Source organism: Pleurodeles waltl, chromosome 6 (genome assembly GCF_031143425.1).
Source record: "Pleurodeles waltl isolate 20211129_DDA chromosome 6, aPleWal1.hap1.20221129, whole genome shotgun sequence".
NCBI classification, from domain to species: Eukaryota; Metazoa; Chordata; class Amphibia; order Caudata; family Salamandridae; genus Pleurodeles; species Pleurodeles waltl.
In genome coordinates, this window is record NC_090445.1 from 546,244,027 (window position 1) to 546,263,330 (window position 19,304).

The 19,304-nt window shown below is 44.6% G+C and overlaps 1 protein-coding gene across 1 annotated transcript in view; it reads right to left on the bottom strand.

Moving 5' to 3' along the window:
* The window catches only part of OLFML3 (olfactomedin like 3), an 86,514-nt gene that overhangs the window by 28,992 nt on the left and 38,218 nt on the right, over positions 1 to 19,304 (bottom strand). The window contains exon 2 of the mRNA XM_069238729.1: positions 3,159 to 3,441. Coding sequence (XP_069094830.1) covers positions 3,159 to 3,441 — 283 coding nt within the window. The remainder of the gene's footprint in view (positions 1 to 3,158; positions 3,442 to 19,304) is intronic.

A 19,304-nucleotide genomic window follows, 5' to 3' on the forward strand; every position in this document is an offset into this window, starting at 1 on the left:
GATGAAGGAGTATGGAGTTTGGGAAATTTAAGGGCTTCTGAGCTTCTGAGCCTGGGACATGATATGGATTTCCAAGATTGGTGACCTGCTAGAAGATTGAGACCTTATGCCCTTTCTCTCCCTTCAGAGGGAATACTAGCTGCACACTAATCAATACTTAAAATACGGTTAGCTGCGACATGCCTGATAGGCTGAGGGACTGGAGGTGAGGTACTAGAACTACCTGAAGATACTTCCCTTGAGGGTAGGGTACTTATGGGAGAAATAGAGGCCTCCCTCACATACAAAACGCTCAACAATAATAGCCTGACATACTAAGTTCAGCACAAAGTTGGAGAGAAATGTGAGCAAGATGGATGACATAGACTGGGAGGCAGCCCTGCTGCATCCATGAGATGGGGCTATTATATCCAGGCTGTGACTTATAAAACTTAAAATTCTGCATCAGGTCTACTACGACCGAGATCACAAGAACAAAATGGGGAGACCAGTGTCTCCAAACTGTTTACTGTGACATGGGGCTAGAGGAACATTTGTGCACACACTCTGGGGCTGCCCAGCCATAAAGTCCTACTGAAGGTAGTGCGGGAACTCTGCAACGTCACGAAGGTGGACATTCCATTAGGGCCCAAGTATGTTCTCCTTGATGTACCAATGGATGTAGACCTTCAGCGGGCCAAGCTCCTCTTTGGAAACTTAGGATTGGTGGTGGCAAAGAGGGATGTGGCCAAGCACTAGGGTATCCTGAATATCCCGACCCTGCAGGAATGGAAGGCAGGGATGGACATGCACTGGTGATGGAAAAAGATCACTTATAAGAGTAAAGGGTGCACACATAGATTTTTTAAAGTCTGGGGAAAGTACTATGCTTTGAACCTTGTTGATGGAGAGACTGTGTCTGCACAGGGATAAGCTTAATGTTCATGCTGTGACGTCCCTCTGTATTCCTGCAAGCTTTGCTGTGAATCTAATCTGTGGACTGACGCTATATGTTATGTATGATTATGCTGATGCCATGGTGGCGATTTCCTTCTTTGGTTGTATAATCATTGTGGGTGCATGCGTGTGCCCTATTTTCACACTTAGAACCAATCTAAAAATATATTTTTTTAAAGAAATAGGATCTATTTTGTAGTGCTGTGCTGAAATGAAATGGATTTCTTTTGTAACTTTGGAGGAAGATGTGGTCTAACTGTACTCACTCTTGCAACAAGTCAAGGACTTTTCGTGTTCTTGTGGATGATTCTGAAGGATCCATTGTATTGACTATGTACAAAAGTATAGTGTCATTCTCCTGCTTTTAGATTAAGGGTTAGCATTAGTTATGCATTCTAAAGGTGCTTCTAACAGTGTTGCAGTTAATGTAACATCTAATGATTGTTGTCAATATTACTTCATTTCATACCGTGCCAATACTGTGCCATTTATTATTTGAAAATGTATTAAAAGTGCTCTTTTTGGGATGTGTGCCAGACCTTGCTAGCATTTTGTCTTTCAAACTGAGCAGTACATATGTTAGTTTGCTATTTAACTCTGTACTTAAAACCTTTTTTCTTGACAGCAATTTTTCTTTCAGTCTTCATGTTGGACTGTTATTTAATTCCGTACTTTGGTCATTTCTGAGCAGAGCTTTATGCCTATTGTACAGAGGCAGACTTCATGTCGGTCCTCTTGTTGCCTTTGTATTTAAAGAAGTTGCAGACCTTTTTTTGCTTTCTTGTTAGGCAGACTATTGACAGTCTGTCATATGATCTTATACTTACAATTTTTCTCTTGAGTTATGATATATATTGATGCTGATTTGAACTGACTAACCAATTTCTTTGTAGATTTCTGTACTGAGTCTTAAAATTTGAATAAACCTTCATGGTTTTGACCTTAACTATTGTCTTGTGTATGTTTTTTTGATTTGCATTGGGCCCTCGTCATTAGGAACATAAACGGCTCCTGGTCCTACATATGAGCCCTTCAGCATTTTATTGGTGCAACGCTCTGACAGAAGCCTACCTGTGTGCACGGGAACTGTGCATTGCTCCTGACTGTGCTATACCTGTTCTCTGTGTTTTTGGTGAAGCTTCAGAATACCTTTTCTTTATATTAATGCCTAGTACCATTGACTTTGCCAGTGTTTGCTGTGCACGTAATAGAAAGCACATAACCACCAATATACTAAAGGTACTATTTCAACAGCACTGTATGTTGTGAAACTGTGTTGCAAGATAGCAGTCACTCACTACAATATAATTCTCAATTTACTTCTAAAAATGTTGCATCACGCTTTTGCCCCATGTCTCTTCAGCCTGACTGCTTGCCTCCCCTCATTAATTCCCCAGAGCATTATATCTCTATATATGCCATTTCAATCATATATGCATGATTTTCTCCAAATAGTTTAAGAGAGGTGTTCAGAAGCTCGAATGGAATACATCGAGATACATTTAAAAAATGTAGGAGAAAATAGTGGGTGTTGAAATGGTAGGAATAGAAAAATATCTGAGAAAATTGGGAAAGAATGTTCTGGTCCTAGAGAAGAGATGTTAGAATACCATGGCATAGACACAGTCCTGCCGCGTACTGAAATGTTAAACTTTATATGCTTACGCACACTACTACATTACATGAAATTACTGTATGCACCCAGCAGTATGGTGAATGGGAAGTTATAGTGTAGATGGCAACTATTGCAAAATATCACAAAACATATTTTGCTACGGAGGAAGCAGCTATCTCTTCAAGGGATGGGACGTCACAATGAGCTGATAAAATAGCTTCAACTTCTGCTCTGTAATATGCTCCTTAACTACACATTGCTGCGCCAGGGTCATGTTTCCAACGTGACCCCCAGTGATGAGGACATCTGGATCTGTTTTGCTAAATAGGGTAACCGAGCACTTAGTTGTTGACAATTTCTGTTCGGCAAAATAGGATGTATTTTTCAAATATGTTTTAAATATTTTCTTTTTTCATCTCATATCCTATAGGGAGAAAGAGGATTGTAAAGGAGAACGTATTTGCATTCAAATGACAATGGCATCCCATTGCCACTTAGCTAAAGTTTATTTGCGCCATGATACATTTGCTAATTTGGCTCAGTTTAAAACACCAGCCTCCCTAAACCTAAAAAATTAGGAAGCAAGGTTTGTCTCAACTATTTTTACCTGTAATTTTTTCATACTTCTTTTTTTTCTTCTGCGCTTTGGCAAGATTCAGCTCGGTCAGTTTCTCATCGACTTCCACGCACGGCGGTGCCGGGTTCTGGGTCTCAAGGTAATCCACCTCCCGCTCCAACCTTTCAACACGCACATTGACGTTCTCCATGTCATTTCTCAGGGATTCCTTTTCCTTTTCCACATTCTCAAGCATGCCAACCACTTGGTTTTTAAATTCACGCAACTCCGAGGTGTACCGGCTGCTCTGGTCATGCCATTGTGTAATTCTGTCCTGCAAAAAGAAATAAACATGTCTTGTCATTGGAAGAGGTCACCAGCCCACAGAACACAGTGTCTGTGACTCATTGAGAAAATATCTGGTTCTTCATTGCTCAGTCCCAAAAGACTGCTGCAATCGCTAGTCGCGGCAGATTGTATGTTCGGTGGCACTTAACCGAAGAAACCTCACTCTAGATCAGGGCTCTATTGAGAAAGGGGTAACTCGGGGTTGTTAGATGCAAAGATTTCTGGTAGGACAATTGTGTTAAAATTGTCCTTGGTGGTTTAATAAGAGGCCTTCCTCGTGGGCACTGGAAAGCAGTAAATATATTTGAGGGACAAACATCGTACTACAAAAGAGGTAAGTAAGAGTCTGTGACACCTAGCCTGGTGTTAGTGTTGTACTACTTACCTGTTACACAGTAACGAGACAAAGCTTAAAGAAGTACCAGAAAGATGTTAAAAGCTCAAACTGGTGTTACTCCTGGAAAGACGTGTTGGAATGGGAATGTCCCCGCATCGGTGCACAGTATGTTATCCTGCCTGAGTGCCGACTATATGTGAAACTGGTATCCTTAATATTATTTTGGTCTTGGTGGCATTCTAATCTAGCATGTGTACAGAGGCCTATGTCTGTCCCTAGTAAAGTAAAGTTCGGGATCTATCCTGTGACCTGGAGGGGGTCACACAGCATGCCCTCATAGTAGGCAGTGGACTGCTATCCATGGTCTGAGTATATCACATAAAGTGTTAGAGGTTGGCTGTGTGCCATGTTTTGAATCTTTGAATCAGTGGACTGAAAAGGCAACTAAAGGCAACAAACGCCGGCCAAGACTGATTCCTTATTTTTTATGGTACCCACTATCCTTCAGTTGTTCTGGAGTTAAATGCCAAATGCCAGGATCACAGGGTAGCCGGCACTAGGCTCATCTGTGATATACCGGCTACTAAATCATTTCTTCCTAAGCGCCGTGGTACCATTGTGGCCGGTATTTGTTGCCTTTTGTTGCCTTTTCAGCCTACGATCTGGGCTGTGGATTGTGCCCTATGTAAAGCTAGGTTCATACTCCTTATTTCGTCCTGAGGAAGTCACGTGATAGTATTGAAATGCGTCGACATTTGAACAGCAAGGAGTCCAATTACTAAAAAAATAAAAATGACAAGCCGTGAGTAGACCAGATTGAATTACTACAACTACATTGAGATTATCGACCATGATATCTGGTCTCTAGATTTGGAATACTTAAGGGTGGATTTAGATAGAAAAGGTTGGACCAGAACAGTCAAACTAATAGAAGAGACTTTGTGCCCCATATTTGGTTCTCATTTTGAAAAAGTGCTCTTATAATAGTATTGTACTGTATTAGGGGATATACGTCTCTGTGTATTGTAATGACATGTGGATACAGAATGTATTATTCAGAGTACATAAATACAACAAGAGCGGTATTATTTTACAATATTGTACAAACCTACTTCCACTACCTGGTAGAGAGAGCTGTTGATAAATGTAATGCAAAATAATAGTTAAGAAAAATAAAATATATTGTCCAGTAGCAATTAAAGAGTATTGTGGACAAATTCACTCTATAAATCTATTAGTTACAAGTCATTAATGTTTTTTGATTGTCATTTGCCCCAAGGCTTGAGAAAGTGATTTAGGAAACCACTTATTTTTTAATGTACCCTGTTCAAGCAACAGCCACAACCTCCGGCAGGATGAGCCACAAAAGTAACTAAATTAACCTGTGCTTAACACTGGATAACTTGGCACAAAAGCAGTCAGGCTTAACTTAGAGGCAATGTCTAAAGTATTTATACAGTATGCAAACAGCAATAAAGTGAAAACACAACACAAGAAAAATCTCATACCACTTCAAACAAATAGAGTCAACGTTAATAAATAATTTCACATAAAAATAACAAAAATCCAATCAGAAGTACTGGCTCATGATTATTTATTTTTTTAGTAAAAACTAGTGCCTAAAAGCCAAAGTAGACATCTAGTTGTGGAAGACATGGTCAAAGTAAAAAAATATGGCTGATCGCGATTTAGTGTGCATCGGATACTAGAAGTGGTTTGGGCCTGGTCGGCGCTTGCCTATGGATTTAAAGACATTTTGAAGAAAATGTTCTCATAAGGTAAAGTTCAGTGGAGGAAGGCTGCAGGTGGTGACTGAGGAGGGAGCGTCATTGTGAGGCAGCCACTGGACATGGTGAAGGTTTCTACGTTTGGAAGTTAAGGTAATTTGGAAGGTGGTGGCCGATACCCCTTTGGCGAAGGACCGTAGAACAGAATTTGCGGCTGAGAAGTACAATTAGCAGGAGATGCCACAAATTCAGGCCGACTGGCAATGCACCTTGGACCGATAGATGATGAATGGGGCTGATCTTCCCTCGATTTTCAGATCATTTTTTAGGCAAAGATGTTCTAAATCCCAAGTTTAAGATTTTGGCTATCTGCACACCTTTAGCACTGCCACGTAGGTGCCAGGACTGAAGGGGTACCACTTGGGGGGTTAGGACTCACTCAGACTGGATTCAAGATGATAGGCGATTGTTATGTCCCTGGTGGCATTGAACAAAAGGGCCAGCAAACTAGCCCTTGGAGTCACTCTGATAATCCTGGGTTAAATTGATGAAGCAGGGCTCAAGCAGCTGGGCAGGCCTCTGAGAGCTTATGAAAAGCTCCAGGCCGCATAGCAGTCCTTTCAGGTGCAGCAAAGCAGTCTTGTGGAGTACACAGCAGGCACCAGCAGCAGGTAGTCCCCTGGCAGTCCTTCTGCAGGCCCAAGAAGTGGACTGAAGAGTGGGTTTGAGGGTCCTATTTTACACCTGGTGCCTTCTTTGGAGTAGGAAACATTTCCACCTGCTTGGAATTTTCTTACTTCCCTCCACTGGCTTCAGGGTGGCTGCATTGACAATGCAGTGGCAACAAGCCCTTTGAGTGATGACGGAGCATGATCTAGTCAGTTGTACGTGGATCTGTGCCCTACACCTCTCTCATCCTGCCAACAGATGGCCCAATCAGGCACACCTAACCGTCTATTGTGTGACTGTCTGAGAAGAATTCACAAAGTCCAGCTGCCAACTACACCCATGACAGGCTGCAGGCACCAAATGGCAAATGGCAGGAAAATGCCAACTTTCTAAAAGTGGCATTTTCAAAACTGTAATTTAAAATCCAACGTTACCATTAAAGAGGATTTTTAATTACAGTTTCACAGATACCAAACATAAAATGCTTATTTGTCTCCAATCAAAAGTTAGCACTTATTAAATGTAATAAGGCAGCCCAATATTATCCTATGGGACAGTTAGGCCTCACAGTAGTATATTGCCAAGTCGAATTGGCAATTTAAAACTGCATTCAGGCTGCAATGGCAGGTCTGGGGCATGTTTTAAGGGATACCTAATTGGGTGGCACAATAAGTACAGGTAGCATTTAATTTACAGGCTCTGGGTATATGGTATTTCACACTACAAGGGATTTATAAGTAAATTAAATATGCCAATTAGATGTAAGCCAGTTTTACAAGGTTTAGGGGTGTGACCTCAAGCATTTTAGCACTGGTTAGTAGTGGTAACATGCACAGAGTCCCCAGGTCAACAAAAACGGAACTCAGCAAAAAATTGAAGGAAACAACCAAAATGGGGGATGATCACCCTAAGGCTAACAGGTCTAACAGATGGGAAGTTTGCCAGAGAACCTTAAGAAGAAGTAGGATCTTCACCAGCCTTGTCTCTTATTCACCTACAGAGAAATCCCACAAAATTGAGTTGGGTTAGGTTACTTTGCAATTCTGTTTTGGCACCCAGTACGTAGCCCACTCACCTTAGTCAGAGACAACTGGGAGGGAACTTCAGAGTCATCTCTAAAAGATGGTGTGTCCTATGTGATTGGGCTCAGGACATTGATGGAACACTACATGTGTCAGGTGAAGAGAAACGTTCAATCAAACCAAGAGATGATTAAGGAACTGAATGACCAGAAAGCAATACTGACTGTTTATCAAGAGGGTCATGATGTGTTGATTCCGTAACCCATTTGCCCAAGAGCTTTGGATGAAAATTGTGAGTCATTCAAGGTACTACATATGGTTTCTGAGGTAAACTACTTGGTGAACACAAGTGTTACAAGGGAGTCAAAAAGGTGTTGTGTGTGGGATGTCTCAAGCTCCTGGACAGACTTCACAGTAAGCATGAGGGGATGACAAAGGGGGTTGAGGAAGATGGTAACCTACTTCCTGACCTGATGCAGTGATGTGAAGGATGGTTGCGTGGATGGGGTATAGCTTGGCCCTGAACTAATGCCTAGAAATGACATTTGAAAGACAGAAAACTGAAACCAGTTCCAAAGCTTTAGACAGTGCATCCACATCCCCTCTCTGGGATCCAAACCACCCTACTTTTTCCTGTTCCAAGTTCTTTTTGGCCAAAAAATGGGATGCTCTACAGAAGTACTCCAAGAGCTGCTATTCAACCAGGGCTAGTGTCTGCCTGTCAATCAGTCTTCCAGATGTGAGGGGACAACACCTGACTTTTTGTCAGAGGAGTTGAGGGTCTGCCTAAAGAACCTATAAGCCTGTCTCTCTGCTGAGAGAGAGAGAGAGGAGAGTGTGCCTGGGTCTGTAGGAGGAGAGACTGTCTAGAAAGAGAAGCCCAGCATGTTTCTGGAACGAGGAGCTGAACCGAAACAGAGAACCACAATTGGCCTGGAGGCCTCAAATGTCTTCAAGAACATAACTGCAAAAAAGTCATGCTTCAAGCCACATCTGCCACTGCTGACTGCCTGACCACAGTCGATTTCAGTAGGGTGCAGCGTGCGATCCGGAGACAATCCTACTAACCTTGTCCTGAGCAAGGCTGCCACCACAGTTCCTCCACAAAGGGAGAGCTAAGCCTTGAGGGCAGGAGTGAAATCCATGTCCACTGTACAGCCGGGACTAACACAAGCTATCAGGAGGCAAACTGCAACAGGAGACAAGAAACAGAGGTGAGCGGGTGAGCCTGACACATCCATTTGAGAGTATTTAAACAAAACATTATAAAAAAAATTGAACATAGCTGCTGCTAAAGCCAGTGAGAAATTTGAGTCATTGGCATGTGATCCAAATCTTTCCTGAGCCCTTAGAGGGTTGGAGATGGTAACAGCGGGAGCCCATGAGAGCATGTGGAAGAGCAATTACAGGGGAAGTGGTGGAGGGTGTAGTGCATTTTATATCTAACAGATTGCAGAGTTTTAAGTACTTCTATGATATTAAAGTACTTTCTTTTTCCAGAAAAGCTAAGCACTGTGATGGACAGTAAGTTATTCTGTCTCGTTGTTGGTGAGTTCTGAGCTCTTCTCCCCCATACTATCTTTCACAGAAGACTGTGACTGCTTGCCCTTGTTACCCTGATAGTCAGTTGTGGTAAGGGTTATCCTTGGTGCAGTTTGAAGAGCAATGGTAGAATGGACCAGAGGCAGGTGACTTCAACGGAGGTGATTGAGGCCCAGCAGCGCCTGTCTACCGTGTGGCCTCCTGAACAGGGTCTGATAATATGTGTGTGAAGGAAATCATGCAAATTAAGCCCATTGCTATGTCATGACACAAATCATACAGGAAGAAATAGGCAGTTCCTTTTAAGTGTCTTGAAAAGAGGTGCTTATATATTTCAAACAGAAATCTGAGAAATCCCTATCATTTATTGATGTCAGTCCTTCTCACTCCAGCTCATGAATTTACATGACGAAAGGCAGTCCATAGGGACATCTAGGTTTTGTAATGTTCTTATGATAGGATATGTGATGTGGGTGACTCATCAGAAGATAAAACTGTGCAGCCCAGACCCTCCCATCATGGGTAACCCAAGTTCTAGAACAATCAGCATTATCTATTGCAGTTGTGCTATTTGTCAGGCAAGTTAAAGGAGATGTATAAACAACATTTGCACTATGCTGCAAGGTGTGGTGATGGTTGATCTGACTGTTCTTCAGGAACAAACTGCTTGACTAATCTGTAAAGAGAGTAGAATCCGTGGTGAGTCAAGAAATGTTCCTTTGTGTCTCTGGGCATTTCTGGACTAGCAGCATAATCCAGTAGCATGTCTAGGAGACAGTGATGTACCAAAACATGAGAGGACCCTCCTGCAAGATATGCTGAAGGGGACCCCACACTCACATCAGTAGGTGCTAAGTGGGCCCCCTCCAGTATGGGTAAGCCTTAGGGCCCGCCACTGCAGGGGCTGAGGGGACCTCGGTTACACCCCTGCTAGGTGATACCTCAAACCATTATGGCACAACCCGATCACATTGATAGAATGATACTAAAATTGGCACTAACTTTGTAGTTACATTTTGATTTGCGATATATCATCTTCTCATCATCTATCATCTTTGCTCAGTGGCCCAGAAAGCCCTATCAAGGGTTTGGAGATGGTGGGAAATGCAAACACTTGAGTAAATGTGTGCAGGAATTGGGTGAATATCTATTAAAGCCAGGCATAGGGGACACTTGTGCTATATTTATAGTTCCTATTTCCATTATTAGTTGTAAGATTATTATAACAGAGTAAGCAGGTGTGATCTAATTGCTACTTTGCTAGTTACAACATTGGAACAAAGGGTCACATTTTATTATCCTGGTCACTCCCCTTGACCAATATTACATTATTTTTGTGTGCCTCAAAACTGGAAACTCTCAGAAGAAGGAGCACCAGGATTATAGATCATTTTGGGGCTGATTGCCCCCAACCTGCTGCAGATGTTATGTATACAATAGGGAATTCACAAAGATTCATTGAGCCCCAGAGAGGGATACATTTCATCTCATTCCACAATGCAAAACACCATGGTAATCCAAAGAATTACTTTAATTGCTGTTGACACTCAGAGCACAACACAAGAGGAATCAAGCAGATTTCCCTGCTGATAAGATGTGACCGCCAACAACAACATTTCTAGGACTTTCCTTTTGTTGGGTGGTACCTATGCACCCCAGGTAACACTTTTAGTATTTCCAAGGATCTAGGGGTCTCCTCCTGATACCTCTTCTACCAGACAGTCCAGCAGAGCCACCGGGCAGAGAAAGAATATTACCATGGCAGTAGTTGAAGCTTTGCCCACCAGAGCCTGGGTGCCCTTGAAAACAAGGGCAATTATCGCCAACAGCACTAGAAGGAGGACGGTATGGTGATAGCATAGTTGACGACTCATACTGAAGGTCCCTCTGCCACCTTCATAGATTCTCCTTGTGTACAGCTGTCACCATCCAAGCATTTATCCCAATTCACTTTTATCTTACTCATCGTAATTATACAAATGCTTTATACTGCAAACACATTTTTAAATCTGTCCACTGTTTCACCCTCCAACTTATCAAACTTCTATCTCTGACATCTTAGAAATTAAATTGCAGTTATTTCCTTTGTAGTAATTTAATTGCCTCAGGATTCTATCCCGAATGTTAAAAAAAATGTGGTAATGCTTCCATTACAAAAAAAGCCTACTGCTGAGCTGTCCTCCACATCCAGCTGGCAAATACTTGCCTAACTTTCTTTCTGTTCCTTCAAATGCCAGGGTACAACAGACTAAAGCATTGCCTCTCCTCTTCAAACATGAAAACTCTCTGCAGCTCAGTTGGCCAGTTTCACTCTAATGAAACAGCTGCGTTAAATTGGGCCATCACCACCACTTTTCCACCTTGATCTCTCAGGAACGTAAATTGCAGTAGAATGCAAAACTGTCTTCGTAACTCTTGCCTTTCTATGCACTGGGGCAAGGATTTACAAGCGTGGCTACAGGATAGCTAACTGTACCTTCACTGTCTCTTGGTGCTCCTCTTTTATACTATCACCACCACTGTCTGCCGATGTCCCAATAAAGATTCTCCGTGTGGCCCCTATATTTCTCTGATTACACCACATGTTTTCCAAAAATTATCTCCTGCTTTGGAAACTACTACCTTTATGCTGATGGCAGTATGTTCTTTCTTTGATTCCCTTATGCTCACCACCACTCCAATAAAAACATCTCCCTACTGCCCCACAAGCAACTTAATACTAGATGCCACTGATTACAAAGGCCTATTGAGGATAATATCAATATTTACTGGCTTTGGATCAATCCATTGCTTACCAGTGGTTGGCTTTCTTGTCATTTACATTTCCCTGCACTTTTCAATGGCTTTCCTTCTTCTTCATGGTTGTCCCTGCTCTGGAACATAGCTTATTTCCCATACTTTTGATTGCATGGCTTGTATCCTTCCATGGCTCCACACCATGAAACAACTTTTTTGCTATTCAACACTTCATGGGGGTGCATCGTGCATGCACTTCCAAGCACTTTACTCAATATCTTCTTTTACAGCACACCATGTGAGTATGGTTTCTTTATTTTGCCTCCCTGTCTAGTTTTCTGTCACCTACCTGCCTTCCCTACTCTCTGTGCTGCTGCAGCGAGAGCAAAGCTTTTCTGTCGCTTTCCCCTGCCCTTCCCAGTCCCTCTCTGAATGTCTTTTTTAAATCAATCAATCCACCCATTGAGCTCCTCCATTGCTCCCCACACTGCTTCCGTTGCTTAATAAAACCCATCCTCTTCAGTGTTGCTCCCCAGCACTTTCCTTCCCTTCATGCTCTTTTTTAGGTCGAGCATTAGCGTTCGACCTGGTGTATACTTAAGTATACTTATATTGTGGAAAGAAGCAATTTCATTTGTTGATTGCAGTGTCCTTTAAAAATGTTTGCTCGCTTGTGGTCAGTTCTGCCTTTTTTCCCCCCTTTTTCTGTTTCAGAGCAGTGACCTACTACTGTATTTTTCCAGTTTGGTTTCTTTATCTGTTGCTGTGATGGACTATTTTTGACATTTATTTGGTACTCCCCTTTCACTGTGGGTGTTTTAGGCTGGTAGATGCCTGTGTTTTATTGCAGCATTCTGTTACTCCCACCCCCTCCCATGCTGCTGGCATTTGTTTTGGCTTTATTCCAGTGCTGTCCTCTACCCAGCTCCCAAAATAAGCTTATTATCCTAAACAAATGGCTCTTATAAGCTAATTTTACTAAACAAACACCATATGCATTGCAGAGTCTCTCTTTCGCCAGGGCCCTTTCGTGTCAGAACTCATGACATTGCAGACAGGGCATTGCTTATCTCCTTTTATTGAGGCCATAAATCTTCTCAGGCTGCTCTGCTAACTTCATTACAGCTTTGTTGAAATGCAAGGAAAAATGCTTGTTTCTTTAGCCTGGAAGACAGAAGCCCACTGTGCCTTTTCCAGACACTCCTGTTTATCACGGTTTTGCTAAATTCCAGCAAAACTGTCTGAGGTGTGGGATGGCCCTGTTTTCTGTCACATGGGTCTCAAATGAAACAGTCTTGAGTGTTTGATTTTCTTCTTGAGAACCGTACCGAGACAGAGCCTTCTCTTCACAATTAGTAGATGTCTGCCAAGAACCTATTCACTGGGAGACACTGGTGGTCTCCTGGGTGACATGAGCTGTGACACGCAATTGCGGAGGGTGGGATGGAAGGGGGATGAGATGGGACAGGGTACATAATTGAGGGTCTGTGCTCTTGAGTTTGGCTGCCGCTAGCCCTGCTTGGTTTGCCCTCTTTCTCCATTCAGCTCTGCATCAGGGCTGGAACCTGGTAGGCTAGTAAGCAGTGAGAGTAGGCAGTGGAGATGAGTGCTAAGGAGCCAGACTTGTGCTGGCGATGAGAATGCTGTCCTCTCTTTGCTTCAAGGCCATGTTGCCAGAAGAAAGACACCTAACATGATGTATTAAGGCAGCGGCCAATCACAGCACATGCTTGGCTCACTTATGTACTTTGTGTTTCATGCTCCCAGGACCCCTTAGCTAAATGGGTGTCCTTCATAATGACCCCATTTGAGGATTCAATCGTGTAGAGTGTAGAACGCATAATGATTAAGTGCTGTAAAATGTCCTCATAAAATATATCTGGATGCCACAAAATGCCCTTTGTTTTATACCACAAAAGTTGAATTATTGTAGCTGCAATATCATGAGTTGGAGGGTTGCTTTATGACCCCTGAATGGTGGGACATGCTTTGGCCTATACAATATTCCACTTGCCTGAACCACTGAATGTTTTGAATTTTTTTTTTTTACCCTTGGATGGCAGATTGTCAACTTCTAAAAGTTGCTTTAATTCCTACAGTAGCATAAAGAGTTTTCTAAGTTTCTGTAACTTCCTATATAAGTTCGCCATAATGTTTCTGCCAGTCCAGAGCATCTGGATTATTCTTGTCTGGGAACACGATGCTCCAGAATGATGCCACACAAATATTGCTGCATTCAAAAACGAGGGATAACATCCATTCTGCATTATGCCAATCACACTGATTTCCAGTTCTGGAAGGAATAAAGCATAAGGATTTGTTTGATTTAAATGTGCATGTTTCTTTTTTTCTTTTTCTTAAAAAAAAAAATCAAAGTCACATGCAATTTTTCTTGAACAAAGCCAAGATTTACCAGCCACACTGCGATCTCCACTATGGAGCTGCTTTACAACTGATGTTGCCTGCTTCTTACCAGATTAGTTTTCGGAGCAAAGTAATGCAGATGCAACTTTACTTGTGGACATGCATATGTAGCCTGGCTTTCTGAAGTTAAGTTTTTAAGTAGATCAAAAGCATGGCTGTTCTCAGAAAGAAATATAGGTTCTTGCATATTTGTGCAAAGATGCCACTTAGTGGACATTGTGCTTCAGTTTCAAATCACCTGTGCGAATTCCTGCCACGTGTAATTTTTAAGACCTATAATTATCCATTGTCACTATTACACTCTCTAGTGGTACTCAATGGCACTCTGACCCATCCTGCTGCATATGGTAATCAATCAATCAATCAATCAGTTTTTGTAAAGCGTGGCTAATCATCCGTGAGGGTCTCAAGGTGCTGAGGGTTTTGGGGCCTAATCTAAAGAGCCTCATCCAAAGAGCCACGTCTTGAGGTTCTTCCTGAAGACGGTGAGTGATGAGCTTTGTCTGAGGTGCAGGGGGAGGTTGTTCCAGCTCTTTGCTGTGATGTAGGTGAATGGATCGTCCTCCAGCAGTGGTTTTCCAAATGCAAGGGATGGTGGCCAGACCCAGCTGGGTGGAGTGGAGGGATCTGGCGGGGGTATGAAAGGAAACGCAGTGGTTCAGGTGGACTGATCCTGCACTGTGTATGGCCTTGTACGTGTGGGTGAGTATCTTGAAGGTGATTCGTTTCTTGACCGGGAGACAGTGGAGCGTCCTCAGGTGTTGGGAGATATGTTCTCGGCATGGGAGGTCCAGGATGAGTCTGGCGGCTGTGTTCTGGATGAGTTGTAGTTTCTTGATGTTTCTCATCGAGGTGCTGACATAGAGGGCATTGCCATAGACGAGCTTGCTTGTGACTAAGGCATAGGTGACTTTCCTGTGGCAGTCTGCTGGGATTCATCTGAAGATTTTCCAAGGTTTGCAGAGTGTGTGCCAGCATGATGAGGCAACTGAGTTTACCTGGCGGGTCATGGATAGGAAGGAGTCGAGGATGATGCCTAGGTTGCGGGCGTGCTCAATTGGTGCGAGGGACACTGAGTGCTGTGGGACACCAGGAGTTGTCCCACGCTGAGGTGGCGTTTCCGAAGATGATGAGCTCCGTCTTTTCAGAGTTGAGCTTGAGGCAGCTTTCTCTCATCCAGGTGGCGACGGCTTCCTTCCTGAGTGGAAGTTCCTTTTGGCCATGTCCGGATCTTCGGTGAGGGAAATGATGAGTTGTGTGTCATCGACATATGACGCAATGTTCATTCCATGGCTTCTGACGATGGCTGCGAGAGGGGCCATGTATATGTTGAACAGTGTGGGACTGTTGTGTAGCCATTTTAGTTATAGCTCCATGCACATTATTTTAGCACATTAAGCCTGCCGCTGTGCACTTTCACCTAGATAGCCACTTTTAGAGTCTTGTTTTATTTCTCTCTATCTAGCTGTTTTCGCTTAGGCCAGCTCTACGTTCTCAAACAAGACATTTTTGCTCACTCTGTGCTTCGTTCAAGGCTGTAGTGACATAGGTTGCCGGTGAACCTGGTAAATGTTTTGTCTCTGGTATTCATAGAAGAACATACATCCTTACGTAGGGACATTTTCCCAGAACATCAGCTGTTTTATTATAAAAACACTTCCTCATCCCTTACAGGTTAGAGGGAGATTCCAGCTAGAGGACCAAGAATGTATGCTTATTGCTGACTGCTTCGCTACAGGGTAACCTGAAGCGCAGAAGTAGAGCTTCACATGCTGTGCTCTATTATAGCCTAGGTAGGAATTAGTCCATTGACTATAGTGACAATATGGTAGCGTTATTTCTATGCTTCACTCTCCTTGTCACAACCTTAATCTTGTCATGCTGTATCATCCTGGTTATTGCAGTACATGCTGTGCTATCTAAGATGCAGTCGCTTCATTAAAACCTTATTGAAACATATACTGCCTCTGTTTGTCATTGTGTATGTGAGACAAATGTAACTGAGAGAAAACGGATGAGACCAGAGTCACCACAATTTCCTTGACGAGACAATTATGTCATGCACTCAGCTGCCCAATCATCCCTGCTCTTGGGTAGAGATGAGGCACTGCCAGTTAGCCGGAGCAAAACCCGGATTAGAGCGACAGGTGTCACCTGCAGTGGGTTCCGACTCAGTCTCCCACACCACAGGCGATTCTGCAGCTGAAAATCCAGTAGTCTCATTAGAATAATGAGAGCCTACGTGACAGGACTCAGTGAGGATCCTTGGGGGACTCCGCAATTAACCCCTGTGGGTCTGGATGTGTAGGGTGGGAGTTTGACCTTCTGAGTCCTCCCAGAGAGGAAGGAGTGGATCCATCCCCGGGCTCTTCCGTGGATTCCTATGTCATGGATTCTGGTACTTAGAGTGCTGTGGGAGACTGTGTCGAAGGTTGCTGAGAGGTCGAGGAGTATGAGCACTGCGGTATGGCCACGGTCTAGGAGTGATCGGATGTTGTCAGTGGTCAGAAGGGCTGTCTCTGTGCTGTGGTTGCTGCGGAATCCGGACTGGGAGCTGTCCAGGGAGTTGTTGGTCTCCATGAAATTCCGTAGTTGTATATTGGACGCTTTCTCCAGTACCTTGGTGGGCTAGGGTAGAAGCGAGATGAGATGAAAATTCTTCAGTTCTGATGGGTCAGCTGAGGATTTCTTCAGGAGAGGGCATATTTTGGTGTGTTTCCAGTCCTCGGGGAAGGTGCTGGTGTTGATGGAGCAGTTCATCGTGTTTCGGAGCTTGGGGGCGATGGATGTGCTGTCTCTAATGTATATGTGGTGTGGGCAGGGGTCCCTGGGGACTCCGGAGTCAGTGCTGTTCATGATGTTTACTGTTTCCTCTGTGGTGAGCGTGGACCAGCTATGTATGGTCTGGGTGGGTTCTGGTGGGGTGGACGGTTGCAGGTTCCGGTGCCAGGTTTTTGCGGGAGGAAGCTGTCATAGATGTCCTGGATCTTGCTGTGGAAAAAGGTGGCAAGGTTGTCGCAGAGGTCCTGTGATGGGGGATGCTTGTGGCTTTGGAGGGGGGAATTTGTGAACTCGTTGATGACTGAGAAGAGTTCCTTAGTGTATGTAGAGGAGTTGATGCGATCCCGGAGTACGTCCTTCATAGTGTTCTTGGTGTTTCGGCGGTAGGTGGTGGTTGCGGCTCCGAAGGAGGTGAGGTCTTTGCTGGTTTGGCTGTTCCACTATTTTTCCTCTAATCTTCTGTGGGTGTGCTTCGATTCTTAGAGTTCGGTGGTGAACCACCTGGCCTTCTTAGGTACGCGCTTGGTCGATGTTAGCCGGGGGGGGGGCTAGATTGTCGATGCATTCGGTGATCTATGCGTTGACATTGCGCACTGCTGTGTTGGCGTAATCAGAGGGAGTGATTTGGCGAGGTTTGAGGTGAGTTGCTTGTTGGTGATTTCATTCCATTTCCTATGGGGGCCCTGGAGGAGTGTGGGTGCGGCTGCTGGGTGCAGTTATTGTGAAATGTAAAATGTATGCAGCAGTGGTCGGTCCAGTCTGGGGTGGGGATGGTCTTGATGGTGATCCGGTTGCTTGAGGTGAGGATGGGGTTCAGTGTGTGTCCTGTGATGTGTGTGGGTGCAGACACCAGCTGCCTGTAGCAGAGGGTGGCAGGGTTGTAGAGTAGAGCAGTGGTGTTTGGGTCGGTGCGGTCCCCGAGGTGGAAATTCAGATTACCGAAGAGGAGGTAGTCGTCTGACTCCAGGGCCTGTCTACAACATTGTCTATGAGTGCTGTGCAGGGGCTGGGTGGCCTGTACACTAGGGTGCCGCAGATGGAGGTGTTGTGGTTGGAGTGGTCAAGGAAATGAAGGAGTTCCATGGTGGTGTACTGTTCTTCTGGGACGGCATTCACACATAGTGAGGACTTATGTACGATATTGAGTCCTCCGCCCAGGCGGGAGGGCCGGTCCCTCCTTAGGATGCTGTATCCGTTGAGAATGGCAATGTCAGGTCCCGTGGTGCGGTTGACCAAGGTCTCGGTGAGGAAGGCGATATCCGGCCAGGCGGTGTTGATCAAGTCCCAGAGTTCGGTGCCGTGTTTGTAGAGGGAGCGGATGTTCAGGAGGAGGCAGTTGATTGGGTTGTGAAGGGTGTTGGTATCTCTGTGTGTGTAGAGTACCTTCAGCTTGTTGAGGCCGGCACTGAAGTTGGTTGCAGTTTCTGCAGGTGAAGGGTCCATAGGTGTCCTTGGAGGAGATGGTGCAGCAGTCGTTGAGACGCCTGATGTTAAGGCGGTGGAGGGTCACAGCGTTATAACAGATGTTGGCCAGGGGGTGGCTTGATGGAGATCCAGGGTTTCTGGTGCTAGGTTTGGTCTGGGTGCAGATGGGCACAGACAGGCTTGCCTTTGGTGCACCAGCAGAGCACCAGCAGCGTGCTCGCTACGCGCAGCCACCATTAAGCAGGGGAGGGGATCTGGGGGGAACGGTCAGCTGGGAGGTGGGAGAGTGGGAAAGGTGCTTTGTGGGGGGGAGGGTGGGGCCGTGGGGGCAAGAGCAGTGCAGGAGGGAAGGCAGGGACAGCCAGGGAGAGTAAAAAAGGAAAAACAGATGGATAGAGAGAAAGATACTTACTTGTGATGCCCACTAGACCACCAGGGATGAGGCGCAGGGAAGAGCCTGCGGGTGGAGGAGGGCCTTGAACTGAGAGTCAGGAGTCGGTGCCATGGGATTGGCTGCAGTGTCTAAGCTGTGAGTAGTAGGGTTTAGTGAGGCCTCTCCGCAAAGACCTCTATACAGGGCGAAGGATGCGTTTTTTGTTTTTTTTAATAATGTTTTTACAATCCATGGGACTGTTGCATGACCACACGGAGGCAGCTGTAAGTCCAACAGTTACATGACAGCATTTCTTTTTGTTACAGTTGGCCCCTGACCACCCCCACCCACAAGGGCTAGGGAGTCAAGGTATGCCTTCCCTGCCTCCTTATACCCCCTTTTATAAAAATATTTAGGACCCAGGTACCAAGTTCCTGATTCCTGTAATGTGGGCCGCAATTTTTCTTTCCATTGCGGCCAGGCAATCACATTTGGACCAGCCAATCAGATCACTTTTTTGCCCATGTGGACTCCTGGGAATCCCACAGTAGTGTCTCAGGAATACTGCATTGCACCAAATAATAAAAAGCATGCTTTCTGGGTAAAGATGTAGCTTTCTGCCAAATATGGTACAAATGTGTTCAGCTGGTTTGGATGTAGCTGTGTCTAAACGACCTGTGGGAAACTGCACGGGGAAAGTGTGTTTTTGGGACCTCCCTTTCACTATAGGCCCTACTTGCCAAATCACCCCGAAACCTTTCAGGAAGGAGCTGAGGTAGATGAATCTTTTTTTTGGGGAAAGGTTTGTGAATA